General features: G+C 32.7%; 2 protein-coding genes across 5 annotated transcripts; one reads left to right on the top strand and one right to left on the bottom strand.

Annotated features, from left to right (window-relative positions):
• The first annotated feature begins 2,584 nt into the window (after nt 1-2,584).
• LOC130656897 (large neutral amino acids transporter small subunit 4-like) lies at nt 2,585-16,452 on the top strand. 2 transcript variants are annotated; one of them, XM_057459839.1, is made up of 14 exons: nt 2,598-2,733; nt 3,180-3,311; nt 6,041-6,389; nt 6,529-6,575; nt 6,737-6,813; nt 6,982-7,077; nt 9,426-9,685; nt 9,775-9,897; nt 10,219-10,355; nt 11,531-11,668; nt 11,960-12,198; nt 12,344-12,417; nt 13,219-13,342; nt 13,821-16,452. In XM_057459839.1, exons 3-14 carry the CDS (start codon nt 6,043-6,045, stop codon nt 13,947-13,949), a joined length of 1,791 nt encoding a protein of 596 aa, XP_057315822.1. In that variant the 5' UTR covers nt 2,598-2,733; nt 3,180-3,311; nt 6,041-6,042; the 3' UTR covers nt 13,950-16,452. The 2 variants fall into 2 exon arrangements, with proteins under 2 accessions (XP_057315821.1, XP_057315822.1); XM_057459838.1 differs by lacking the exon at nt 3,180-3,311 and having other exon boundaries at nt 2,585-2,733.
• Nucleotides 16,453-19,421: 2,969 nt separating this feature from the next.
• Nucleotides 19,422-27,143, bottom strand: LOC130657072 (large neutral amino acids transporter small subunit 4-like). Of its 3 annotated transcripts, XM_057460038.1 has the most exons (14): nt 26,989-27,143; nt 25,499-25,847; nt 25,290-25,336; nt 25,024-25,100; nt 24,758-24,853; nt 23,416-23,675; nt 23,207-23,329; nt 22,849-22,985; nt 22,544-22,681; nt 21,882-22,120; nt 21,701-21,774; nt 21,360-21,483; nt 20,664-20,807; nt 19,422-19,855 (listed from the first exon to the last, which is right to left on the bottom strand). In XM_057460038.1, exons 2-13 carry the CDS (start codon nt 25,843-25,845, stop codon nt 20,679-20,681), a joined length of 1,791 nt encoding a protein of 596 aa, XP_057316021.1. In that variant the 5' UTR covers nt 25,846-25,847; nt 26,989-27,143; the 3' UTR covers nt 19,422-19,855; nt 20,664-20,678. The 3 variants fall into 3 exon arrangements, with proteins under 3 accessions (XP_057316021.1, XP_057316020.1, XP_057316022.1); XM_057460037.1 differs by having other exon boundaries at nt 19,422-20,807; XM_057460039.1 differs by lacking the exon at nt 26,989-27,143 and adding an exon at nt 26,180-26,376 and having other exon boundaries at nt 19,422-20,807.
• Nucleotides 27,144-27,705: the final 562 nt, after the last annotated feature.

The following is a 27,705-nucleotide window of genomic DNA, read 5'->3' as shown; positions in this document are numbered from 1 at the left end:
AAAATGAATGTAATTTTCGTATTCTTCACATAAAAATTGATAAATCGTAAAATTTTCATATTCATACATTAAACAAACAACCTGCTACAACAGTTTTTTAATTTTGTACTAATTAACCTTTGCTCGAATATGAGGCTTATTAGTACAAGTCGAAAATTAAGAGGGCTTTGACCATAACAATGATGCCACCAAAACAGCACTTTCCAATGGCAGATTAAGTTGAAAATTTATACATTAACCAATTTACTGATGCTGAAAATGATGTTAAGGTCAAAACATCAAAATTCCAAAATTTTAAAACATGTAATTCGGGAAACGTGTATTTAATAATAATTTTTAATAATCTATTATTAAAAATCACTAATTTTTGCTAACGTCTATAACTCCGTACATAATATATTGGGGAAAAAGGCGGAATTTCAGACATCGCAACCACAAACAATTAAGTACGTCGTTTTTATAAAAATAACGTGCACTGCAAAACTGTCAATGTCAATATTCACAGCGGACTTAGGAGACTTAGAACTTAGGTGTTACGATTTACGGCGACTGTGGACTTAAGATCTTAGGCTATTTGAGGAGGGCATTAATTTTTGCTAACGTCAGCACACCGTGACTTCAACGTATTTCAGATTTTTTTGATGTTGGAGTGGATTGTTTCATACGCAAAAAAAGGAACTAGCGTATTTTCGACGTTGGTTACTCCGCCTACACTCCTTTCAAAAGTAAAACGGCTGCAGCATACTAACCAAGTGGTGCCGTTTCGTCAGCGAAAAGTAGCCAAAAAATGGCCTTTTGCAACAATATTATGTCCGGAATTGTAGCTATTCTGTATTTTTTATGTCGTTAATTTTGTTTGTTAAAAACTTTTATCTTAGCTAACATTATTGTTTCTCTGTGTTTTCATTAAACCAGTCTCATTTCACTAACTTGCAGCTTGCTGTGGCTAGCTACTTCTTTCTAAAAAGTTAAAGTAAGAAAATATAACTGCCGCAACAACATTTTTAAATATCCATTCTTAGTTATGTTAAATGCAGTCAGAAAGTCTAGCCAACTTTTCTTCTAGCTTCTTATTCTGGGAAGCATTCTATTATACTAGTCGTTAGCCCGTGGAAAAATCCACGGGTTCAGCAGTCCTTTTTATACATCATTGCGTGTGTCTCGTTACTTGCGCAGCTAAGCTACCATTTTGCGTTACGGACAGATGTATGCTTGTATTATAACATAGACTAGTCGTTGCCCGTGGAAAAATCCACGGGTTTGCCGGTCCATTATATTTACCCGTTGCAACAAAGTGGATAAGCATATATCGCATTTGATATTCGTGTTTCTGTAGCCCGATTTTCTACGCGCAGAGCCAGACAAAATACGGCTATTATTAAAGAGACTAGTCATTAGCCCGTGGAAAAATCCACGGGTTCGCCCGTCCTTTAAATTCACCTGTCGCAACAAAGTGGACAAAAATATATCGCATTTGGTATTGGTGCACATTATAAAAATTTCGTGATTCCGTTACGGGACGCGGATCTCGCGGACACACAGACAAAATACGGGTATTTTTAAAGAGATAAATACCCGTTTTGTTTATGTCCACAGTAGCTACGCGCAGCTTTACTCCGGGTCCCCCACAGAGTATGTAATTTGCTGACCGGCAAACCCGTGGATGTTTTCACGGGCTAACGACTACTTTTTCTTTAATTTTAATTTGCACCAATTTGATTTTTGATTAAGCTGCACGTAGATAAACCTAGCTTGGGACATTGGGACCTGGGTAAACCAGCCTGTGAACAAACTAACGAAAAAAATTTTCATTGTCAAATTCGTCCCAAAATTACTTTTTTTTCACTCCGTCAATTGTAAAAAATCTGATTTGTAAGGAACTAAGACTCTTATAAGAAAAATACCCGCCAAAGCAAATTAAGTTCCTACTAAATTTAATATTTTTAGCCATCCGGGTAACTGTCTTAGTTGTACGGGATGAAGACAGGCTGTTGCCTGTGCTTTTACTTAAACCGAAGTTGTGAAAATTTATAAACACGATAAATTTTTGAATTATCACAGAAACTTATTTTAAACTGTGGTTTCATTTTAGCCATAGTTGCGGGAAAGTTATCGGTGTTAGCAATTCACTGGATTTGCAACGTCAAATTAAAAGTTCAGTGGATTTGAACCATTGCCCATAAAATGCAGCGGTTTAGAATTTTTCAGACGGTCGTGTAAACATGACAATAGTGTACAAAACACAATCTTAACAAACTATCATTGAACTAAAATTTACCTTTTTTTATTCACGCATTTCGTATTTACTTATTCAGTATTAAATTTGAATGTTCCTTATTTACAAAACATGAGTCTGAAAAAGTTGTAATCAAACCGACGTCACTAATATGTCAATATCACTTTTGAAATTGATTCAGTTTTAACAATAAACAAAAAAATTATAACAAAACTTCGGATTTGTTGCATAAAGCATTCTTCACATTATACAAAATATGCAAATGAAAATCGCCATATTTGTTTAGTCACCGTACAAGTCTCAATAATATCAATTTCTTCGTTAAACCGGTTAAACAAGTTTGACCTGATATTTAGCGATTAAAAGAAATCGTTGTCCTTTGAATTTGTCATTCAGTTTCATCATCTGTTACGCAGCGTCAACGAAAATTTAGAAGCTATATCAGTAGAAGAAATATTACCTTTGAAAGAGAATTATAAGATTAAACACTTGGTCAGGTAAGGGACATTTATTAAACACTTGATCAGGTAAGGGTCATTTTCTATTTTCCTTTCTTAAATTAAGGTTTTTTTGAAATATTAATTTGATGCTCGTTTTGTCAGGAAATGCTCATCAATGCTATTTAATATCGGGGAAATTTCAAATCAAGTCGACGTATATTCGTATTTTCGGCCTTTTAATAATTTCTACAGGTGAACTATGGCTTATTTTGTAAAACATCAATTGTGACCTTTTTCATTTAATCCTGTCATTACCTGCGAGTGGTCTTGGCTACCATTTCGGAAAGGCTATATCTCAAAATCTAGTGACTTTTGGACGACACAGCGAAACTTATAAAGTAACTTTTTTTCGAAAAATGCACGTCTTTCTGGTTAAGAAAGGGTTAATCAGATTAATACAACGATATACAAGCTGGCACTTCCAATTTACACGCATTTTATAGGGGCTGCAGAGCGAGCTGTTGACTTTAGTGACTTCCTCAAAAGTCGAGCTTAAGGCGGGGAGAAAGTTTATAAGCAACGACGACACATCACATTGGAGACTTTAGAAATTATTTCATATGACGAAAGTTGAGGTAACAACAATGACTTAAAAATATTCCATAGGTATTAATTACTTTTCAGAAGAGCATTTTTAACAAATATAGTCTCTCGTGTTGTCTACGCGGTCTCGTCAAAACAAAATTTCGATTTTACTATGTATTGTATTCTGCAGACTGTAGCTTATTTTACCGCCAAAAAAGAAGAAAGATAATGTATCTATTTTTGGAAAACAGTTTTATTTCGGGTAAATCGTGTTTACATTTACATTTTGTGATTTATTTCATGTCGGTCTTTTAGACTGACACGAAATTAACATCAAAATGAATTTCATTTCGCCTGGAGTTATGTAAATATGGTTAAACAAGAGACCGAGATTTAACTTCCATTCCCCCCCCCCCCCCCCCCCCGAAATAAAACTTCAGGTAAAGGCTGCCTCAACTTCAAATAAGGCTGGGTGCACTTTTGTTGACATTTATATAAAAAGTGAAAAAGAGTTCTGGGACGAGATTAGTGCATTTTTGTTGGCAAAAAGTCAGCTTTAACCTAGTTAGTATATTTGTGGTTCTGAAATTGTGACTAAACGTCACATGCTTTGACATAAATTGACGTCATTATGGTTTCGAAATGTCAATCGTTATTTTAGCTGCGATTCTTTACTTGGTCTCTTAAGTAAATGAATACAGGAAAAAATAAGCATATCTTGTAAAGTCGTGAAAAGACACCATGTCAACCCAGATGTCGAAATGTTTGGAGATGTGGGTGTTTGAACATTAGTACTTAGTACATAACATACAGTTAAAGATGTGGAATACCATATCCATTTCTTTGTAACTTTAAATTTGTGGCTAAACTATTGACGCGCTTAATTGACGTCATTACATTGTCAACACGTGTCAACTGTTATTTTGGGTTTCAATTTTTTTAATCGATATCGTAATTAGATTAGTTGTATAGTGTGTGAAAAAATCAATCTACTTTGCAGTAGAAATTTAAGCATATACAGAAACAAAATTATGATGTTGTCTTTAATATCCAAAATATTATTGTTTGCAACATTAATAGAAGAATTACCTTCATCGCGTACAACTTGAAACGCTGATAAAGAAAATGTATAGAATAGTAAGTTTTTTGAAAAACTGTAAAGGTGACATTGCGGTTTAAAGGCATTTAGATGAGGTCATAAATACTCTGTCCTGAAAGAACTGGGCCGGCCATGCTTCAGGACATATGACTAATTTTGGTCTCAAATGGCCCCTAGATATTTAGTTTCACTATATTTGGTTTTACGTAGTTTTAAAGTGGAAAAAAATTTTAAAAAATTGCTTTTTGTGTAGCCAATATGATATAATAGACACACAGTTTGCGTATTATCATAACAGACTAGTTGTATGTTCCGTGAAAAAATTCACTCACATAAACGAATTATAAGAGCGATCATTGACTGTTGAATGTGATTGATGTGTTTTCAAAAAACAGGTAAGGGGTTTTAGGATAGATAGCGTCGTCAACCTATTAATCTCGAAACGGATTGATTTACTCGTGTTATTTTAATATTGCATTATATATATCAGTATACTCTCGTTAGGTGGGACCCCGGGTAAGCAGGACGCCCGCTTTGTATTACATTATTCCGCCGTCCCTTGGAGCAAAAACTTCGCCTAAGTGGGTCATCCAATGGAATGAGTTCATATTTTTCCGAGACTATTATAATTATTATTGAAATTATTTACCCAGGATAACCTCTTTAGTTCCTATTGGCACTACAATCAACGCGGGTCCTGTGAAGGAGGTCCTAGTGCATTTAAACCTCCCATTTGAGCTACAAAAGTCATACAAGCACAGCAATCGCTCAACTAGAGAACTGTCTAAGACATCAATCCTATTCTCCTGCTGAGTAAAAATAACAGATTCACACTTTTATAGTCTCTGGCTCGGCCGGGCTTTGAAGCAAAGTTTTGTAAATGATACTGTTTAGTTGATGTTAAGGTGATGTTCTATAAACTTTGACTGCTCGAAAAAAATGACAAAAATCAAATCTACGTCGATCGATCGATTGCAAAAGCATGTGATTGCGTTCTACTCTTTGTCGATCAATATGAATTCTCTTCCACCATTTTCGCTTGCGTCTAAACGTACCTGATGCGTTATAGAACAAAATGAAGAACTTTAAAAAAACCTTCAAAATGTCGGTAGTTTACTCGTACCAAACCCTCTAAATTTTCATTGTAACTTTGGGTTTGCTTGCAGCTTTATAGGGAAAATTGTACGCCGGCCCCAGTTATAATTAGTATTGGTATTTTCACCTCAGATTCTCAAGTTACTGAGTACACAAAACAATTTCAGTTGTTAGAAAACGTACCCTTTGCTTTCTCCTTATTTATTTTTAGAAGCCAGCTGCAGGATCTAATGCCCAGTGTCTTTTTTCGATTTCGTTAAAAGTTTTACATATTTTTATATTACCGAACCCTCCTGTTCATATAAACATCATATATCCATGAAACATTTTATTGGAGCTGTACTTTTGTTATGTTTATTATCAACATACATGCGTATGATTAAAAAACTGATTTATTAGACTTATTTTGACCTCGTACTAGCTTTCTTGTAAAAAATATGTATTGGGTAAAAATATTACAAAAAGCGTATAAGGAGTCTATATGATGCTGATGACTCTATTTTTATGTTGATACAACTTGCCACAACTAAAAAACAGTTAGAAATCTGCGCTTTGTTTATTTCTTAATTATTATTGTTTTTACAGTTATGGCGCTCATACCACAGTCGCAGTTCAACAAGCCATGGTTTTTAACACTTTTCCTCATAATCGCAATTATACAACTTTTTCTTGCATCTTCTGCCATTTATGGTTATTCCTCAATCCTTGTCATTTTTAAAAAGATGAAATTTTATCAATATTTATGCGAAACAAAAAATTTAACAGGATCACCAAACAAAACAGTTGTAGTAAGCGAGACTCTAACATGTAATGATCAAGACAAAGCTTTAAACCTTTTGTTTGTTCTTGGTTGGCTGTTTCATAATTTGGTCAAGCTTGTTACTGGTCCGCTAGTGGATAGAGTTGGCCCACAAGTTTCACAATATATATCATGGTGAGTAGGTTCATTTCAACAACAAAGACGATAGTAAATAATAACCAACACATATACATAAGTACAACAAAGATTGTTATATAAGACTAGCTTAGTGCCATTCCTTATTTTTATTTATTAATCCCACCTTTTCTACTAGCGTCTTCCTTCTGCTTTTCGGATTTACATTGGCATACGCAAAAGAAGGTTTGATTTGCTACATATTTATAAAAATTCTGTGTAGTACTGCTGCTGGTGTCAAACTACTTAACCCTCGTTTCAATGTGTCATGTGAAAATTTAGTAAGGTAGGCTTGTTATACCTAGTTCGTAGGGCGGTAGATAATGTAATATGTTTGTTTTCTGCAGGTTTAGAGTACTTAGTGTTTATAGCATTCTTCGAGTTGGCAATTGGTTCATCAATTACTCTGTTAACTTGTTTCCAGGTAACAAATTGCCTCATTTAAAATGAAGGAACGAAATAGAGGAAAATTAATTCTGTTTAGGAATTTTATTGCAAGATAAAAGAAATAGTATGCTTATTAAAATTGAGATGGGGAAAAGTAGAGGATTGGTGCTCATAATATTCTTTTTACTTCATTATTATTTCAAAGGTAGTCAACATACTGTTCAAGGAAAACAAAGCTATATTTATTTGTCTTATGAGTGGTGCGATTGATGCATCCACAGCTGTTTTCATCCTGTTCTTGGTAAGTTCCAAATTTTCTATCGTAATACTGATGTATCAGAATACCGTATTTCTTCTTTTCAACCCCACTCTGAAGGATGATTTCAACAAAATAAATTGGACGCAAACTTGCCGGCGAAAGGTGCCTCAGCATGCGCAGTTTCGTTTTTTCTTTATTTTAATTCGCTCGCTGAGAGTAGAAACTTCTCCTACTTCTTAGTGACGAAATGAATCGTAATTGTACTGCACGCATGCGCATAAATGATCCAAATTGACCAAAATGTGGTTAAAAGAGAAAATACGGTAAAATAATTTAAAAAGAAAGACTTTGTTTAATTTTTTTGGTTATTTTTTCCTTTTTCATGTTTTATTTATTTATTTATTTTTTGTTTTTTTTAAGTTTTTTCTATGCTTCATATGCGAGAAGAAAATATAGTTCCAAATCTCTTCTATGTATTCCTGTGTTTACGTATTGCACTTTCGTTATAGTATGTGGGACCAACTGTGGATAAACTGTAAAGCGTAGGTTGATTTATAAAAGTCACTAGCAACCGTTTGCCATTTCTCCAGGCTTTAACTTAAAATAAGCTTTTTGAATTTTTGCATCACTTCAGGCATTTTTTTTGCGCATTCTGAGATATTTAAAAAATAACCACACACTTATGCAGAACAAAAATAAAATAAAATAAGAAGGACAAAGAAATATATAAATTCAAAACCTTCTAGGGTAATTCGATTTCATTGAAAGACATTCGTAGGTTTCTGAAGTAATGGCAAATGTTTGTCTCTCTGGTGCACTATTAGTCGTATTTCATATTTGTTTTAAAAAGTAAACAAATTGTTCATGTATTAATTTCAAAGTATACGACCATGTGAACAAAACATCTTCCTAAGGTCTGGTTTCCACAGAATAGACAAATGAATATTTTTAATATATAATCCTATGAGCACGCATGTTTTGCCTTTGCGTGCTGTTGGTAAGTATTCTCAATATTTGCAGCTCACAGTTCAAAAAGCTTCATTACTTCTGTAGTGAAGAACTTTTTGTTTTCTTAGTAGTTACTATAAATCAGAAATAAAAATAAAAATCGAAAATATCTAAACTTAAATCCATCATACAGCTTCTGATATTTTACCCAGGGATATCCTATATTCAATGCCGGCCGTGTTTACGCTGGCCTTAATTCCGCCAGTCCCGAATTAGCAACTTAGGGCCGTTGCTTACACTGCTGTGTTAGCAAAAAGATAAAAATTGATGTTTGCAAATTTTTTTTTGAAAAAACTGTGTTTAATCAATGAAAATATTTTTACTTCTGTGTTCCTCCTCATCCGACTGAGCTTCTATACCATCTTTGCGTTTAATTTGTCTACTTTTTCATCTTCTTATCTTGTTTCTGATCGACTTTTCTGTTCAAAATCGAGTTTTTCCGTCATCCTTTAAAAATGCTTATTAACTAAAACCTTTATTTGCTCAAATTTGGTCTTATTAGCATGGGCAAATTGCATTTGAATCAGAATTTCAAGTCCCTCTTCTGGGATGGGTGACAACCTGTGGGTTACACTTGCGACTGTTTTTGTAACTCAACCTCCTTCGTAAATGAAATAAAATACGAATTTGGATAACTCTCGCGGTATGGGACCCACTTTTTTTATATTGATTTAATATTATTTTATAATAAAAAAGATTTCTGAGGAAGATTGACGTCAATTTTATTTTATATATCCAAGTTTTTATTAGTTTCTTTCAATACTCCCATATATTTCCAATATACCCTGATTACTGATGCCAGGCATGTTAATAAGAGGTCTGAAATTAATGTTCTTTTAAGAAAAAATATCCGAAACACCAAACATGGCAAAAATTGACTTCAGAAAATTAACGCCGCTTTTTGTGATTTTTTTTCAACACGCCGGTCCTTTTTTGCCGGCCTTAATTACGCCACCCAGCAAAAATTAACGCCACTAAGGGCTGATAGAAAAATTAATAGATGGAATAGAAGAACTACAAATTGATTGATTTGTCACGGTTTCTGTCCTACATATTTTTCCTTATAACGTTTGTAACATACTTCAATTAAAAACGCGACATCAAAATCAAATGGGTTTTATCTGAATTAATTTCCTTTTGTGATTGGCAGTAAATAATACTCTTCGTTGGTAAAAAAATCCGCAAAATACCCCGAAAATTAGTTCTCGCAAAATTTTTCCGATTTGATCATTCCATGATTAGGCAAAGGTAAGTAAGTAAGTAAGAATAAAAACTAATTTAAATTGAAGCTCCTGTTGAAAAAACAGTGCTTGAAGAAACATGGGTAAAATATCAGTCTTGATTTACAGTTCTAATTTTTATGTGAGTTATCTTTATTTTAGGCTATTTTTGAATCCGACTTACCGTTATCAACCATTTCAATGAGTTATGGTTGCTTAATGGTTGTGTTTATGGTAATGGTGACAACAATCTTCTTTCCGAGCAAATATGAACTCAGTGTTGTTATCGATGAGGATGTCAAAGATATGCTTAATCCCAACACAAAAAACAAGGATTTTGTAAAGTTTTCAAAGGAATTAACGGCGAGTTATCAAGGCGGAGTAACGTCGAGTTATAGTGCTTACAAACACTCGATAGAAAAGTAAGGAATGTGAATGAAAATTTGATTAAAAATGTTGAATTTATTAAAACGTTTAACTATAATAATTTTAAATATATATTTTACATTAGAACGCTGTTGGAGATGTCTGCTGATGAGCGAAGAACCGAGTTAAGTTTAAGTTTGTCGCGTTCAATGGGTTTTAGTTGGTCTCAGTCGGAACTGTGTTCTTCAATGGATTCTGTTGACAAAAGGTATGATAAAAGAGACATGAATATTTCAGCAGTTGCTCATGTTGTCACGAGCAATCCATGTAAGAAGGAATCATATTCCATTTACCTGTCGGTTTAAATATAATTCACGTATCATAATTTGTGGTGCCTAGGCTTTTGAGATATATTTTATTTGCTGTAAACTACGATAGATCTTCCTTTGTCTTATCACTTCTTCTGTTTTATTGCATCGTCAGCTTATGCGATTTCCTTGCTTTTCATCTAATTTTCATTCGCACAATCTAAGGCAGCTATAAACATTGCGGACCACGTGGATACAAGGATTCTTTCTTTATCTTGTAGGGGAAGATATGGTGTAATTCAAGAAAATACATATGGTTATGGTGTTGATCAATACGGACTCCAAAAACTTGCCAATGCAAGTAACGAAGAAAGTCCATTGATATCTTCTGTGGAGAAAAATTTCATGTGTGATCCAGGTACATAAATAAATTACGCAGTATATTAAAAAATTGTTCCAGTCATACATGTTATACATAAATTTATTCTTTGTTGGAGATTGCACAGAAATATTTATAGCAGTTATTTAATGCACTTATAAAAACTTAAAAATTAATTGTGCTTATCTGAAAACGGTTTGTTGTTAATTTCATCAATAAAATGTTTAAACAGAATAGACATCAACAATAAGAACGTGACTTTGCCTGACATTAATTATGTATAACAAAGCAATTACATTCCATTAAATCGTTTTTTTAAGAACGTGGTTTTTGGAGCATGTTATAGGCACTTCTAAGGAAAATATAATCAAATTTCTGGTCACAGACGGACAGACAGACAGACAGATACAGTTTTTGTATTAATATACCGTAAAATGCCAAAATCAAGCGCAGTTTGTTTATCAGTGGTGATAGCTAGATTTTGGTGCGCTTATTTACGGGTGCGCTTATCGACGGGTGCGCTTATAAACGAGTATAAAAAAAATGCAAAGATAAAAAAGAAAGAAAAATAGAATAGTTTTTTTTCGATAATGTATATTCTTTTTTGTGTATCATTTTGTACATTTTATATTCCTTAATCTTGTGTACATATTATATATATGCTGCAAAAATTCATAAAAACTATATCCGCAACAAAATTAAAGAAGCAGAAAAAATCTCGCATTTTAAGTGAAACAAACATTGTATTCTGTATCTCTTTTTCCTGTATGCGCTTATCTGAGGGCGCTCTCTTTGCAAACGCTTGCGCGAAATATTTCGTGCAAGCATTTGCAAAGAAAGCACGTTGATATGATTTCGACATAGATTTAATAAAAATGTCTGAAATGCTGGCATTGAAAAGTTACAGTTCCACGGGTAAGGTTGCCAAAATGGACAGAAAAATAAATGGACTTTATAGAAATAGAAAATTATAGAAGTTCTGATTAAATACATATAAATATATATTTATTTAATCAGAACTATTATATAGTTAAAATATAACAATTAGAAATAGTGCTTTTTATTATTGTTCAAACTATACGCATCTTAAATTTTAAACGTTCGTCTACTTTAAGAAACGGGTTTTTGAGAAATATGCTTGGACAACGTCTATAACCGATAAGAGATTGCATTGCGTAAATTGTTTGTGATTTTGCATTTAAACTTTATTTTAGATAAGACTTTTCTGCAGTGTTTCTTTTCCAAGTTTAACTTTTTGTGTATCTTGACTGTTGCGATAATGATGCTTAAATTGGTGTATTTTGTTGGAAATATTGACAAGTACCTTCGAAATATCGTCGACGAGGAAGAAGGTGTGTTTCGGTGGTACATCAGATTAATTGTATAACACCACCCTTTTTGCTAGATATTTTTTATTTAATACTTATTGCACATTTTTCTACCTTCAATATTGTTAAGTTTAAGCACATTTTAAGTTATTTTGTTGCCCATTAAAATCCGTAAGAATAAATTAGAAATTAGATTCTAATAGTCCCAAAAATGTTTTAAAAGAAACTTTAAGTAAAGATTTCCTTGCGATGTAAATTGAATTTCCTAAAACGCATATTAGAATGTTATGTCGAATCTGTTTTTTCTCTATCTAGCCGTGGTATACGTCAAATATTTCGGCACAATACAGTTTGTCGGTATATTAGTTGGTCCTATCGCCGGCTTGTTATTTATGCATAATAAATTATCATGTAAAAAAACTGAGACAATTGCTAGAACAGTTGAACAACAAAAATTTGACGACATTCGAAGTTTAATTATGCCAATACTAGTCAGCATTATCGTCATGCAGTTGTTGAATGGTTTGCAGTTATTTGAACAGTTGTATCTTTCGGTATGATGTTTTGAATTTACCCTTCTTTCGTCAGTGTTGTCGAAGTCCTTTCCAGAGTCGTTGACGTTGCTGTTAATGTTATCATCATCATCATCATCGTCGTCGTCGTCGTCATCAAATGTTATTTTTAATGTTGTTTTTTTAGTTTCCGATTTTTCTGGTATATTTGCTTGGAAACGGTTTGATGTGGTGTACTGTCACTTATTTTTACGCTTTACTGTAAGTAGTTATTCCAAACATTCATAATTATGGTTCTTCACTGTGGTAGTTTTTCTTGCATTGCCCTGTAGTGTTATTTCTGTACCGACATCACGTGACGTCGTGCCTATTCCTTTCTATGTTCCTTACTGTTCAACTAAAAGGAAAGTATATACCTTTGATGAACATTTGATAGCGGTTATATCATATTAAGATTCTGTCTCAGTCACTCTACTTTAGGGGCAGAAATTTTCACGGGTAGTAAGTTTCGCGAAAATCAAAAATCCCTTCATTTTCAAGGGAAAATCTTTTGCGAATAGCAACAATTTCTTTTTTTCTTTTTTTTCTTATTGTTAGCTATCAAAAGTGTGCGTCCATTACTGTTTAAGGAATCGGGATATCCGAGAAATGATCGTAGTACCAAAGAAGAATGAAAAACTAAATGTTATTGAAAACTATTATTTTAGTTGATGATTAAAGAAGAAATAACTCACTAACTTTAAGATTCCCCCGTTCCTTGATTATTTTTTTGGTGAAGAAACTTTGGAGTCTTAAAAAAATATCTATGACTTCGCGTGAAAATCTTTCGTGTTTTACTGTTTTATAACTTCCAAAGGCATGAATTTTCGCGAAAACAACCAAGAAAACGCGACATTTTCTGCCCTTAAACTAACTCTTATATAAAAAACTCCATACAAATGTTAAATTGTACAACCTAATTCTACATTTGGTTTCCAGGATTTATCTCTATTAGAAATTTCACTTTATTTCTATCGTTGTTGTCGTGGATTTTATTTATACTTTTGCGGCGATTTTTTTTAGATTTCCACCACAATATTATTGTTCTCTGTATGGATATAATGGCGTCATGTGCGGTTTGTTTTGCCTTATGCAATATCCAATGTTGTACATCGAACAATCGTATTTCAAAAATCAACAATTTTACGTAAGTTTTCTTCTAAAAATGCACTTACTGATAACTAAAGTGTTGTTCTTGCATTTGTCAGAATTGTAAAAATGGGTTTAAAAATTTGAATTTCTTGAAAAACGATTATCTAATCCCTCTAAAAAAATGAGCTTTGTGGACAGTCATTCTTTTTCAGATAGGTTATATCCAACAGCTTTTAGAACGATTTATAAAACATTTTATCACAAAAAGACAATCCTAAATTAATAGATTCTTTCGCACCTTAACATTTTCGCATTCTTAGAAAGAAACTTTTGGTAAACGACTTATAATTTAAACGAGGTAGTGACAAACAAGTTCAATCACTGTTACCATTTGATCTTATATTAATATGGAGTTGGTTTTCATAAAGTTTTACACCGTAAAAATACGGAACAATAGCAATCCTTAAAATCAAATTCTCAACACAACATTCGCTCACTGAGGGGTTCAAAAAAAACTCATTTTAAATTTTTAGACAAATGTTGTGTTTCTTGGCTTGCTCCTGTTACCACTCTCACTGCCCGCATATTTGAAGTATTATTGTTGGCGATATGAAAAACAAGATGAGTCACTTGTATTGGAAAATTCGAACGAGAAGATATAATTTGGTGGAGTAGTATTTATATAAGATTTAACTCAGCCTATGTATTGTGAAATTCACACGAGAAGTTATAAATTCGTGGAGTAGTATTTATATAAGATTTAACTCAGCCTATATGTATTGTGAAATTCACACGAGAAGTTATAAATTGGTCGAGTAGTATTTATATAAGATTTAACTCAGCCTATATGTATTGTGAAATTCACACGAGAAGTTATAAATTCGTGGAGTAGTATTTATATAAGATTTAACTCAGCCTATATGTATTGTGAAATTCACACGAGAAGTTATAAATTCGTGGAGTAGTATTTATATAAGATTTAACTCAGCCTATATGTATTGTGAAATTCACACGAAAAATTATAAATTGGTCGAGTAGTATTTATATAAGATTTAACTCAGCCTATATGTATTGTGAAATTCACACGAGAAGTTATAAATTCGTGGAGTAGTATTTATATAAGATTTAACTCAGCCTATATGTATTGTGAAATTCACACGAGAAGTTATAAATTCGTGGAGTAGTATTTATATAAGATTTAACTCAGCCTATATGTATTGTGAAATTCACACGAGAAATTATAAATTGGTCGAGTAGTATTTATATAAGATTTAACTCAGCCTATATGTATTGTGAAATTCACACGAGAAATTATAAATTGGTCGAGTAGTATTTATATAAGATTTAACTCAGCCTATATGTATTGTGAAATTCACACGAGAAATTATAAATTCGTGGAGTAGTATTTATATAAGATTTAACTCAGCCTATATGTATTGTGAAATTCACACGAGAAATTATAAATTGGTCGAGTAGTATTTATATAAGATTTAACTCAGCCTATATGTATTGTGAAATTCACACAAGAAATTATAAATTGGTCGAGTAGTATTTATATAAGGTTTAACTCAGCCTATATGTATTGTACAATCCACACGAGAAATTATAAATTTGTGGAGTAGTATTTATATAAGATTTAACTCAGCCTATATGTATTGTGAAATTCACACAAGAAATTATAAATTGGTGGAGTAGTATTTATATAAGATTTAACTCAGCCTATATGTATTGAGAAATTCACACGAGAAGATATAAATTGGTCGAGTAGTATTTATATAAGATTTAACTCAGCCTATATGTATTGTGAAATTCACACGAGAAATTATAAATTGGTGGAGTAGTATTTATATAAGATATAACTCAGCCTATATGTATTGTGAAATTCATACAAGAAATTATAAATTGGTCGAGTAGTATTTATATAAGATTTAACTCAGCCTATATGTATTGTGAAATTCACACGAGAAGTTATAAATTGGTGGAGTAGTATTTATATAAGATTTAACTCAGCCTATATGTATTGTGAAATTCACACGAGAAGTTATAAATTCGTGGAGTAGTATTTATATAAGATTTAACTCAGCCTATATGTATTGTACAATCCACACGAGAAATTATAAATTGGTGGAGTAGTATTTATATAAGATTTAACTCAGCCTATATGTATTGTGAAATTCACACGAGAAATTATAAATTCGTGGAGTAGTATTTATATAAGATTTAACTCAGCCTTTATGTATTGTACAATCCACACGAGAAATTATAAATTGGTGGAGTAGTATTTATATAAGATTTAACTCAGCCTATATGTATTGTGAAATTCACACGAGAAATTATAAATTGGTCGAGTAGTATTTATATAAGATTTAACTCAGCCTATATGTATTGTGAAATTCACACGAGAAGTTATAAATTCGTGGAGTAGTATTTATATAAGATTTAACTCAGCCTATATGTATTGTGAAATTCACACGAGAAATTATAAATTGGTCGAGTAGTATTTATATAAGATTTAACTCAGCCTATATGTATTGTGAAATTCACACGAGAAATTATAAATTGGTCGAGTAGTATTTATATAAGATTTAACTCAGCCTATATGTATTGTGAAATTCACACGAGAAATTATAAATTCATGGAGTAGTATTTATATAAGATTTAACTCAGCCTATATGTATTGTGAAATTCACACGAGAAATTATAAATTGGTGGAGTAGTATTTATATAAGATTTAACTCAGCCTATATGTATTGTGAAATTCACACAAGAAATTATAAATTGGTCGAGTAGTATTTATATAAGATTTAACTCAGCCTATGTATTGTACAATCCACACGAGAAATTATAAATTTGTTGAGTAGTATTTATATAGGATTTAAAACAGTCTATATGTATTCATGGATTGTAAAATTCACACGAGAAATTATAAATTTGTGGAGTAGTATTTATATAGGATTTAAAACAGCCTATATGTATTCATGGATTGTAAAATTCACACGAGAAGTTACAACTTGGTGGAGTAGTATTTATGCAAAACCTATTGTTCTTACATGGTTTGTTATTAATTACGACATATTATTGGTGTAGTATTTATATACTCTTTTTATATGTGTAGCTTATTTTTTTGTACATTAATATTTTTAAAAATCAGTGTTTTCTTCTAAATTTGTTAAATTATTTGTATGAGCGGAAAAAGATCTTACAAATCTAAAAAAGATGGCCACATGTATCAATAAATGTGTTTTACAAACGTTCAACTTTTTAACGCCATGTCAATATACGCCATAAGGCAGAACTTTAGATCTGTTTATCGTGTTACTAGTGTTTGCCTCCCTGCCAGTCTTAGTGGGAAATTCTAAACAGGTAGAACCCGTTTTTTGTTACAATACACGAAAATAAATCCCTGCAAAAATGTTTAATTTCGACTGACCGGGAAAAGAATTTTACGACATCCCTCTCTGCAAAGTTAAATTACGTGAAAAATAGCTAATGATTTTAGGTAATCAAGAAATTGTCCGTTAAATTTGGTTCCTCATCGCTAACTCATTTAAGGACAGAAAGTTTCATGGGTAATAAGCCTCACGAGCAGAAAGTTTCACGAGCAGAACGTTTCACGAGCAGAAAGTTTCACAAGCAGATAGCTTCATGTGACTTTTGTGCGTGCTCGGTGGGAACTACCTCGTTCCTACGTTCCTTCCCTTATATATCGTGACGACCAGAATGTTCGTATCGTCGTCAAAAAGATAAGGGCGAGGTTGTGGTGGGAATTCAGATATTTCGCCCACACACTTGCCTGTAATAAACTCAGTGGGCTTGATTAAACAAGGGCGCAGCGAGAAAAACGCCCTCACTCGTAGAATTGCTGTCACATTCAGTTGTCTTTTCAACATCTGAAGTACCATTAAAATAGGTGCACAAACGATTTGCAGCGTAAATCCAACGGGATAAAGTATTGAATGTTGGAGTCGAACTTTCCTTGTGCGCTTCTGTTTTGCACACGTCAACAATAGTAAATGCAATTACCTTCTCAACCGTTAACAAACAGTCCATCTAAAAATCCGCTCCTCACTTTTGTTGTGAAGCAGGAATTTCGCAAACATTTGCTAGAATTAAAAGTGATCATTCTTGTGTCATAACTTTTAGAATTAAACATCAATGGTTAACTTTGAATTTTCTCATCACCCTAATTACACATGAGTCATTCTTGTGAGCCTTCCAACTGATCAAATTATGAAACTGTCGGTCGAACGTACTTAGGTTCATAAGTATTCCTCATGCTCGTGTGATACGATGTTACGATTTCAGTATAACGGCAATTAATGGATCAGATTCAGTTTCCTTTTTTTCCCTTCCCTCTATTATCTAAGATATATCTTTTTAAATTTTGTATGTATATGCCATAGGGAATCGCCACCCAAAAAAATATTTCCCGCATCGCGTTTTTGTGATTAAATTGGTTGATGTTATTAGTATATTTACAGGTGCAACTTTTAGTTACAAAATTTCCAGTTTTTATATTTGTCCACATGCAGAAAGCGGTAGCCCGGTAGTAACATAATTATGGCTGAGGAAGAAATGATGAGAGAAATTTAATATGCATTTTCTGCAACAATGACTTCAGTTATCCTTTTTTTTTCGATAAGGAGAAGAAAGGAAAGTGCTTAGACAAAATAAAATTACGACCTTATGGAAAGAATAAGCATTAAAAAAATTGAAGACCACTAGATAGTAGTGCCGAACGAATTTTAATGTCTTTCCATAAACAGTATTGGCATTTTTTACTTGTATAACATTTTTTTTGGCAAGAAGTAAGTAATAAGGGATGCATTACTCAGCGGACTGCAACACAATTTGCTTAAATCAAACTGTCCGTTAATCTCAATTTCATTTACAACCTATCTAAACTATTTGCTAACACTGTGTTGTTTTAAAATATCATTAAATGAACACATGAGAAAGAACTGGTTAAACTAGTTTGGCTGATATCTTCAAAAATTTGATTTGCATGTCAATTTATGGTTAAATCTCTTCCGTGTTGTAACATATGTATCCGGGACAATGACATGGGCAAGCACTTTATGTCATCTACAATCTAGCTTACTTTATACCAGTCGGCAGTCGGCAATAAAGTATTAGTTTGTCAATATAAACCGTGTTATAGAATACGTGTATCCAAACAAGCATACACATGTCGAAATCAGAATTTTTACTTACTAGTAATGTAATAGAAACAGAGTAAAAGTGAGGGTGGGCGGTAATAGAAAGAAATGATGAAAAATAGGCGCTAATTCCACGTCAAATTATTTTAAATTTTTGTAAAGAAATAATCTAAGTGATAAAATCCAAAGTCAGGAGAAGATGAAAAGTTTAAGAACTCATCAACACTCGATATCACCCCTTATCTACCGCCAGGAAAATTAAAATGATTCTACAAATAACATTTGAGAAGGACAGTCCACCTTATTATCGAAAAGGCCCAGCATCTGCAAAGTTAGGGCCACTACCTTTCTCCCTCCATATTCGTTGTTCGATATTTAAGTCATATTTTACAAATGGAAATAAAAAGAATACATTCTTATTTGTGTTTTGTTAATTATTTCATACCATAGTAAAAGCCTTCGTAGTGTTAAAAATCTCTAATAATCTAATCTAAGCAAATATATTTTTACCTCTCTATAGCGGACACCATCGGGACATTAAAGTAATATGCGCTAAAAAGAGGTGTCCGTTACATAAAAGGTTTTAAATAAATTGGCCTATATTTCTTAAAAATATGCTCTGGTTAGGTCGAAAAGTGTACCAAGGGACTTCAGTTGGAAAAAGAAACAATTTTTTGTAAATATTTTTTTTTTTTTAAAAAAGTAAAGCAGTCTAACGGTTATAAACTGGCTAAAAATTAAGTACCAAAATAAAAGAATGTCTGCTCATTGTATTTAACACATAAAATATCCGAAACTTTGGACTGACCATAGTTATGACTAAGTAATAAAATTTTTAAGGAGGTGACAATAATTAGGACGGATAAAAGATTTTGGCGAACAAAGTCAGCTGAGAAGTCATCATGAGCCATTACACCGTTATTAAAGCCGTTTATATAATGCGATATATCAGAGCGTTATTTACAAAGATATTAATCCTGTGTATACGTTGTTTTATTCTCGAATATGTAAACAAACAAAAAAGGTTCACTAGCATGTGGAAATGTGACTATTTTAACAATAAAAGAGCTGACAACAATACCAATATTTTATACATTAAATATTTTAATGGTCCAGTTTCCTGTACATAAAACACCCACATGACTAAAATAAACTCTCAGGAAATATACAAAAACTTTTTACACCATTGAGGCAAAACTAGTTGACAGGGACCCTTTATGTGCGCAAATAGATTCATCTGTAAATGCGAAAAGCGAATTACACGCACAACGAAACTGAAGTTACGCTTAAGACGAAACAAAAACTTTACTGTTTTACATATATTTACTTATATATAGATTTATTAATTACAAATACTGCACAAGCAAAAACATTTTACAATACATAAGCTGAGTTAAATGTTACATAAACAAGAAGCCCTGGGGGCTCTAAGAATTTCCACTCACTACAAAAATATTTGATGAAAACCTGCTAATTCGTTGTGTTATTGTGCCAAACATTCGAGGAGGTTTTGTGCATGAACCTCTGAAGATAGAGCACACAAGTGACATTATATCTTACAACAAACGCAAACAAAACGAAACGTGTCGTAATAAACTCACATTTTAAAAGAAATTGCTAACAAAAAATACAGCCTATCATTCATGGTTGAAAGTCTTGCGATTGAAACTTTTATGATCTTAAACGGCATTTAGGTGACAAAAATCAAAATTTTGATGTCACCATTATGTTCAGCATACTTTCTTTGTTAACTTTGCCAATTTTTGTTGAAAATGAAGTAGTTTTAATTTTTGGACCAATTTTGGCCTAAAATGACATTTAGGTAACAAGAAATCAAAATTTTGAAGTTACCATCATGTTCAGCATACTTTATTTGTTTACTGTGCCAAATTTTGTTAAAAATAAATTAGTTTTAATATTTGGACCAATTTTGGCCTAAAATGACATTTAGGTGACAAAAATCAAAATTATTATGTCACCATTATGTTCAGCATACCTTTTTTGCTAACTGTGCCAGATTTTGTCGCAAACAAATACCAATTTTGGCCTGAAACGTCATTTAGATGACTTCCCAGTAGTTAGGGAGCTTGGGTACGAAGTTTACATCTGTGACAGAGGAACGTGAAATCCCAGGGTCGATTTTTTCTCAAAAAATGCTCCGAAAGAAAAAACGACGGTTTTAAAGAATTTCCTACGCCTTCGGGCGCGGAAATTCAATGATATTCAACATAATTATAACTTCTCGTGTGAATTTTCCAATACAAGTGATTCATCTTGTTTTTCGTATCGCCAACAATAATATTTTAAATATGCGGGTAGTGAAAATGGTAACACGAGCAAGCCAAGAAAAACAACATTTGTCTAAAAAAGAAATTTTTCAAACTTCTGCTTTGTTTTTGCTGGAGATAACAAAATAACAAATAATTCTTTCACGTTAAGACGTTGATTTATTTATAGAGTCTCGAAGTGTTCTGAAAATAACCATCCTCCCCTAGGGCCCCTAATTAAATTAACCCAGTTCTACTCATTTCCGATTATGAGCGCACCAAACAAGTAGGAAATAGAAATATTTTGACAAAACATTTGCACTGAATAATTCAGTTAAATCTAGTGGAAGGAATAAATGGGATTTCTTATTTATGGTAATCCTGTTTAGAATATAACAGACCTAGCCAAAAATAACCGCAATAGATGCAATTGAAAAGTCTGAAAAATTCTTGGTCAATTTATTGTGTCCAACTGCGCATGCATTTTTAATTGCAAATAAACCTACTTAATAGTCTGGACGAGTCTTACATTATGCTAGCTTACGGCATCTTTGTACACCATTTTGAATAGGAGGAATGTAACATTGGCGTAAATAAACCGAGATTTAGACGTGCAATGGTAAAATGTATGAACAAAAAAACTTACATAAAATTGTTGATTTTCGAAATACGATTGCTCAAGGGATAACATTGGATACTGAAGTAGACAAAACAAACCACATACGACACTGCTGCATCCGTACAGAGAGCAATAATATTGTGGTGGGAATCTGGAAAAAGAAAATTTATCCAAGAACTCACTGCATTTCAACTTTTTTATATGTAACAGGACTTCCTATATCACATCAGAAGCAGATAAATCGTGCTGAATGTTGGAAAATGAGTCTACTATGTGAGTCAAAGACTGATAAACAAACAAAAACCTTCGCGTTTGTACTGTATTTTAGCGTTTCAGCAAAGATGGGAATAGATGGAGTAGCTACTTACAGTAAGGCGTAAAAATAAGATACATTGCACCACATCAGACCGTTTCCAAGCAAATATAGCAGGAAAATCGGAAACTAAAACATTGATAAACTATATGTTATCTTAAATTGTCTCAACAATAAAACGATGTACGATTTTCGACAAAAATGTCGATATATATGTACGAAAATGTTCATCATACCGAAAGATACAACTGTTCAAATAACTGCAAACCATTCAACAATTGCATGACGATGATGCTGACTAGTATTGGCATAATTAAACTTCGAATGTCGTCAAATTTTTGTTCTTCAATTGTTCTAGCAACTGTCTCAGTTTTTTTACATGATAATTTATTATGCATAAATAACAAGCCAGCGATAGGACCAACTAATATACCAAGAAATTGTATTGTGCCAAAATATTTGACGTACGTTACAGCTAAACACAGAAAACAGATATAGTATAAAAAGTCAAATATTTCAGAAATTTAGAAGAAGTTTACTGCGTAGTATTTTGGGTATTTTATTCTTAGCCTCGCGGACTGTTACTCCTAAAGCTTTTGCACAGTCCATATACGTGCCTGAGTTTTTGTTTTTAAATCAAAACAAAACACAGAATAAGTTGGGACATCTGATTAAATCCCAATTGGGCACCTTCTGCACCGTTTGTGGGAGGTAATTATTTCCAGGGTTCTTTTTAACATTTAATGAAACCAACAGCAAAATAATTGACCAAACATTTTACTCCAGTATCTAACTTTAAAAAATGTCTAAAACCTATAAATGAGCCATAACGAAAGCTGAGGAAAGGCAGACAGCATTACCAGTTTCAAATGTTATATTATTTTACACCGAGACACACCTTCTTCGTCGCTGACTATATCTTGAAGGTACTTGTCAATATTTCCAACAAAATACGACAATTTAAGCATTGTTATTGCAACGGTCAGAATGCACAGAAAGTTGAACTTGGAAAAGATGCACTGAAATAAGGTCTTGTCTAAAGGTAAAAAATACAAATTATGACCAGAAGGAACGTATTATGTCCTTAAGAAAATCGAAATTCATATTGTTTAGTTCGTAAACAGAGATGAAAATTTCTTCCATATCTTATTATAATTTGTTGTAAACGTATAAAACTCGAAAATGTTGACAAAATTTCCAAACCTGGATTAGAAATAAAATGTTTTTCCATAGAAGATATTAATGGACTTTCTTCGCCACTTCTATTGGCAAGATTTTGAACTCCGTATTCATCGGAGCCGTAACCGTATATGTTCTCTCGAATGACACCGTATGGTCCCCTACATGGCAGAACAAGTCGTGCATGTTATTTGATTGGAAAGATTACTTGATACTTTTTGTAGCTCACATGAGCATAAAAACAGAAGTAAACAAAACAAATGTATCTAAATTAAACGATTACAGACTCTGTTAAAAGTAAACCAGACATAAATGCTATCACGTACACACTAAGGTAGACGTTCAAGACAATTTTATTCACATTATTTATACGAAATAATACCTTTTATCAACAGAATCCATTGAAGAACACAGTTCCGACTGTGACCAACTAAATCCCATTGAACGCGACAAACTTAAACTTAACTCGCTTCTTCGCTCATCAGCAGACATCTCCATCAACCACCTAACATAAAGTATGATAACCTTAATAAAGTTATATGTTTTAATAAATTACAAATTTATAATCAAATGTTTATTCACATTCCTTACTTTTCTATCGAGTCTTTGTAAGCACTATAACTCGACGTTACTACGCCTTGATAACTCGCCGTTAATTCCTTTAAAAACTTCACAAAATCCTTGTTTTTTGTGTTGGGATTAAGCATATCTTTGACATCCTCATCGATAACAACACTGAGTTCATATTTGCTCGGAAAGAAGATTGTTGTCACCATTACCATAAACACAACCATTAAGCAACCATAACTCATTGAAATGGTTGATAACGGTAAGCCGGATTCAAAAATGGCCTAAAATTAAGTTAAAATAATAAAAATTAGAACTGTAAATCAAGCTGTACCTCTGGTATTGTACCCAGGTCTCCTACAACATTTGACTTTTAGACTTCCATGTAAATGATTTTTTTGGTAGGCCTTACCCGTACTTGAGAGTGATAAAACTTTGTAATTGGATTGGTAAACCGAAGGTGTAGGATATGCTTGGGTAAAGTACCAGAAGTTCAAATTGATAGTTGGTTTACTTAACTTTTGGTGCGTTAGTTATACTTACTGTATGCTTACTATTTGAAAGGGTCGCGTAAGCAGTTCTTACAAGAAAACAGCAAACAAAAAAAGATTTGAGCGCTTTTCCTCTTGCATTATTTGGATATATATACGAATAACCCGCAAATATGTTTATGCGTACTCGAAAAGTAAGCTTCTCTAAAATATTATATTCGTCTATTCTGTGGATATCAGGCCTTAACTTTTGTTATAATGTCGATTCATAGGTAAATGGTTTGTTCACATGGTCGTATACTTTGAAATTAATACATGAACATATAGTTCACTTTTTCAAGCAAATATGAAATACGACTAATAGTGCACCAGAGAGACAAACATTTGCCATTACTTCAGAAACCTATTTTATTTTAATAAAATGTTAATGTATTTTAATTAAATCGAAACTTGAAACCTTTCATTAGCATACAGTAACACATACGTGTGTGCAAACGTTTGGTGATCTACCGAGTCTTAAAACAATCGAGATGGCTGAATTGATTCAAATATTCAAAAAGGTTGTTTAATTTATAGCCTGGAGAAATGGCAAACGGTTGCTGGTGACCTTTATAAATCAACCTACGCTTTACAGTTTATCCACAGTTGGTCCCACATACTATAACGAAAGTGCAATACGTAAACAAAGGAATACAACGAATATTTTCTTTCTCTATTTTTGCAAAACACAAAACTTTAGAACAAAAATAATGCTTTTCAAAAAGAAGAATAAATTAAAAATTATCAAAAAAAAAAAAAAATATATGCGAAATCTTTCTTTGGGATTTAAAATTATTTTTAATGTTATTTTAGTGAAGGGAAAATTTTGAACTTACCAAGAATAGGATGAAGACGGCTGTGGAGGAATCAACCGCGCCACTCATAAGACAAATGTAGAACGCTTTGTTTTTCTTGCATAGGATGTTGACTGCCTTTAAAATGATAAAAATATGAAACATGTAGACAAAACCTGCAATATATATATATTTTCTTTTTTTATTACTAACTCCATCCCCTTCCTTGTCTAAGCTACCACCCAAACCATCACTCGTAAAAATTTATTCCGCCTTAGTTCTTGATTTTAAAGGACGTAATTTGTTACCTGGTAACAAGTTAACAGAGCAATTGACGAACCAATTGCCAACTCGAAGAATGCTAGAAACACTAAGTACTCTAAACCTGCAGAAAACAAACATATTGGATTATCTATATTGCAATTTAGGTAAGCCCCGCCGAAAATCTGCATGTAGAAAGTATCATTTACTACCCGATACGGGTGTTATATGCGTCATGGAGGCGTTTTGGGCATGAAATTGCTATATTATATTACAAGTGACATTAACAAAAAAATAAACAAACTAAAAGAACCTTCTTTTGCGTATGCCAATGTAAATCCGAAAAGCAGGAGGAAGACGCTAGTAGAAAAAAAAATGGGATTAATAAAGAAAAATAGGGAAGCAAGCTAGTCTTATGTAAGAAACGAAAGTTCTTTTTTCACAGAACTTCCTTTTTTCCAACAGTAAAAAGGTTTCAGAGTAAAGTAAAAAGATTTTCATTTCGCTATTAGACTTACTTACCATGCTATATATTGTGAAATTTGTGGTCCAATTCGATCCACTACCGGACCAGCAACCAGTTTGACCATGTTGTGAAACAGCCAACCACAAACAAACAAAAGATTTAGGGCTTTGTCTTGATCATTACATGTTTGAGTCTCGCTTACTACAACTGTTTCGTTCTGTGATGCTGTAAAATTTCTCGTTTCGCATAAATAATGATAAAACTTCATTTTTTTAAAAATGACAAGAATTGAGGAAAAACCAAATATGGGAGAAGATGCAAGAAAAAGTTGTATAACTGCGATTATGAGGAAGAGTGTTAAAAACCATGGTTTGTTGAACTGCGACGGTGGTATAAGTGCCATAACTGTAATTAAAAAAATTATTAGCTTAATAAACAATTGTGAAGCGAAAGAACAAACGAACGAAGAAATTACCCTAGTTATGTCATAATCTCTTTCCTGGTAAATATTTTCTCGATGACGTCAACAGGAAAAAAAATCACGTCACAAATTACAATATACGAGTCTCGGATCTGTTTACGAAAAATGTCATAATCGGAAAAATGTTTTGTCCTTAAAAATTCTTTTTCGACGCTTTGCTAAAGTGAATCACCGAAGACAAATAAGTGTTTTTAGATAAGAGCAGCCTCAGCCCCAAGTCAACTTTTTGCTTAAGAACAAAATAAGAATAAATTACCCCAAAAAAGGACTAGAAATTAACAACAGCCGGCCTTATGTCAAAAGCGTGTACCCAAGCGTGTACCCAAGTGTGTTCCCAATGATTCAGCGTGTACAGCGCCTTATTGTAGTATAAGAGAGTTTTTATATCAAGGAAGAACTCATAAATTAGCTTATAATGTAGATGTAGTCTTCACAAATGGTGTTATTTTAAAGTGAATATACTTTGTATAAAAAACATTTAAAAAACAAAAAGAGCTATTTATCATGTTTCATAAAAGCGAAGCACTTCAAAATTTTAAACGTCATCTTGATAACAAAACATTTTCTTAAGGTTTCAAAAAACATGTTATTCAGGAAATTCGTATCAAATATGGCACGTAATATGTCCAACTGTTATAATTAAAAAAACCACAATAAAAATAAACATGTTTTTGCGGATATAGTTTGTATCAAAGATTACCACTACACACCACGTGGGTTTGACAACATCAACACTATCTTTGTTTTGGTTTTGATTTTATTTTTTGGAAAATTATGTATGCATGCAAAAGAAATGCGCATCTGCTAAATTAAATACCCACCAAAATCATTTTCCCGCCATACTATATTATAACTAAATATTGGCGCGAAATTAACTTAACTCACACCAAAATCGTAAATTTGGCCAAATTTATTTCGCGTCAAAATTTTATGAATAAGATATTAAATTGTCAACTTGAATGGAATCTTCTATTATGAAAGTATCCAGTATAGTTTCCAAACAAACAAACAAAGCGATTTAAAGAGAGGGGTGGTAAAAAAACTCGCCCTGACACTAAGACATACCTGGTCATGTGAACAATATCTCCTTATTGAAAAAATATTTGTATCGTTTTAAAATTTTCGTTGACGCTGCGTAACAGATGATGAAACTGAATGACAAAATAAAATGACAACGGTTTCTTTTAACCACTAAATATCTGGTCAAACTTGTTTAACCGGTTGAACAAGGAAATGGATCTTCATGTGACATGCAAGGGTGAAATAAAATACAAAATAATGAGCTCAAAGCTGTGCAGAGAATACTCTCTGCAAAAATTTGATATATTGATTATTTATTCTTTTTTTATTTTTGAAACATTAATTTTCTTGTCGCTACTTTTTATAACAGCACAATATTTGAATAGCATTTCAAAAGTGATTGTCATTATCCGTGGTCACCTCCTTCAACTGATTGTCCCTGATTGTCACATCAGACCAGAGGATGATTGGTATTATTTTAGGAAATGTTTTTAAATAAATTCTGCAAGAAAAATGTAAATAAACACATCTTAAAAACACGTCGCACTAATCAATAAAAACACAAATATTTGTTTTTTCATAGACAGGAAGTAGCTCTTGAGAGGCCGTAGTTTTGCCTATTTCACTGCCTTATAAGGGCCCTACACGTAATGAAGTGGTTTAACTCCCTTAAACAGGCAGACATGGGTATTGCTTTTCTTGTATCAACGGGACACGATGTTCAAAGTCGTTTGCCGCAGTCTAAGACTTTTATAAAGCCGA

This window comes from Hydractinia symbiolongicarpus, chromosome 9, assembly GCF_029227915.1.
Source record: "Hydractinia symbiolongicarpus strain clone_291-10 chromosome 9, HSymV2.1, whole genome shotgun sequence".
Classification (NCBI taxonomy): Eukaryota; Metazoa; Cnidaria; class Hydrozoa; order Anthoathecata; family Hydractiniidae; genus Hydractinia; species Hydractinia symbiolongicarpus.
The sequence above is the reverse complement of the archived record's forward strand: the minus strand, read 5'-3'. Positions and strand labels throughout refer to the sequence as shown.

What these genes read in the sequence shown, in the direction of transcription:
- LOC130656897 (XM_057459838.1), top strand. Translation starts at nt 6,043, where the DNA reads ATGGCGCTCATACCACAGTCGCAGTTCAACAAGCCATGGTTTTTAACA. An exon ending in TTGAACAGTTGTATCTTTCG is followed by an intron (nt 12,199 to 12,343) that starts GTATGATGTTTT and finishes TTGTTTTTTTAG; the next exon opens with TTTCCGATTTTTCTGGTATA. An exon ending in ACTTATTTTTACGCTTTACT is followed by an intron (nt 12,418 to 13,218) that starts GTAAGTAGTTAT and finishes GATTTTTTTTAG; the next exon opens with ATTTCCACCACAATATTATT.
- LOC130657072 (XM_057460037.1), bottom strand. Translation starts at nt 25,845, where the DNA reads ATGGCACTTATACCACCGTCGCAGTTCAACAAACCATGGTTTTTAACA. An exon ending in TACAAAGACTCGATAGAAAA is followed by an intron (nt 23,330 to 23,415) that starts GTAAGGAATGTG and finishes ACTTTATGTTAG; the next exon opens with GTGGTTGATGGAGATGTCTG. An exon ending in ATGGATTCTGTTGATAAAAG is followed by an intron (nt 22,986 to 23,206) that starts GTATTATTTCGT and finishes TCTGCCATGTAG; the next exon opens with GGGACCATACGGTGTCATTC.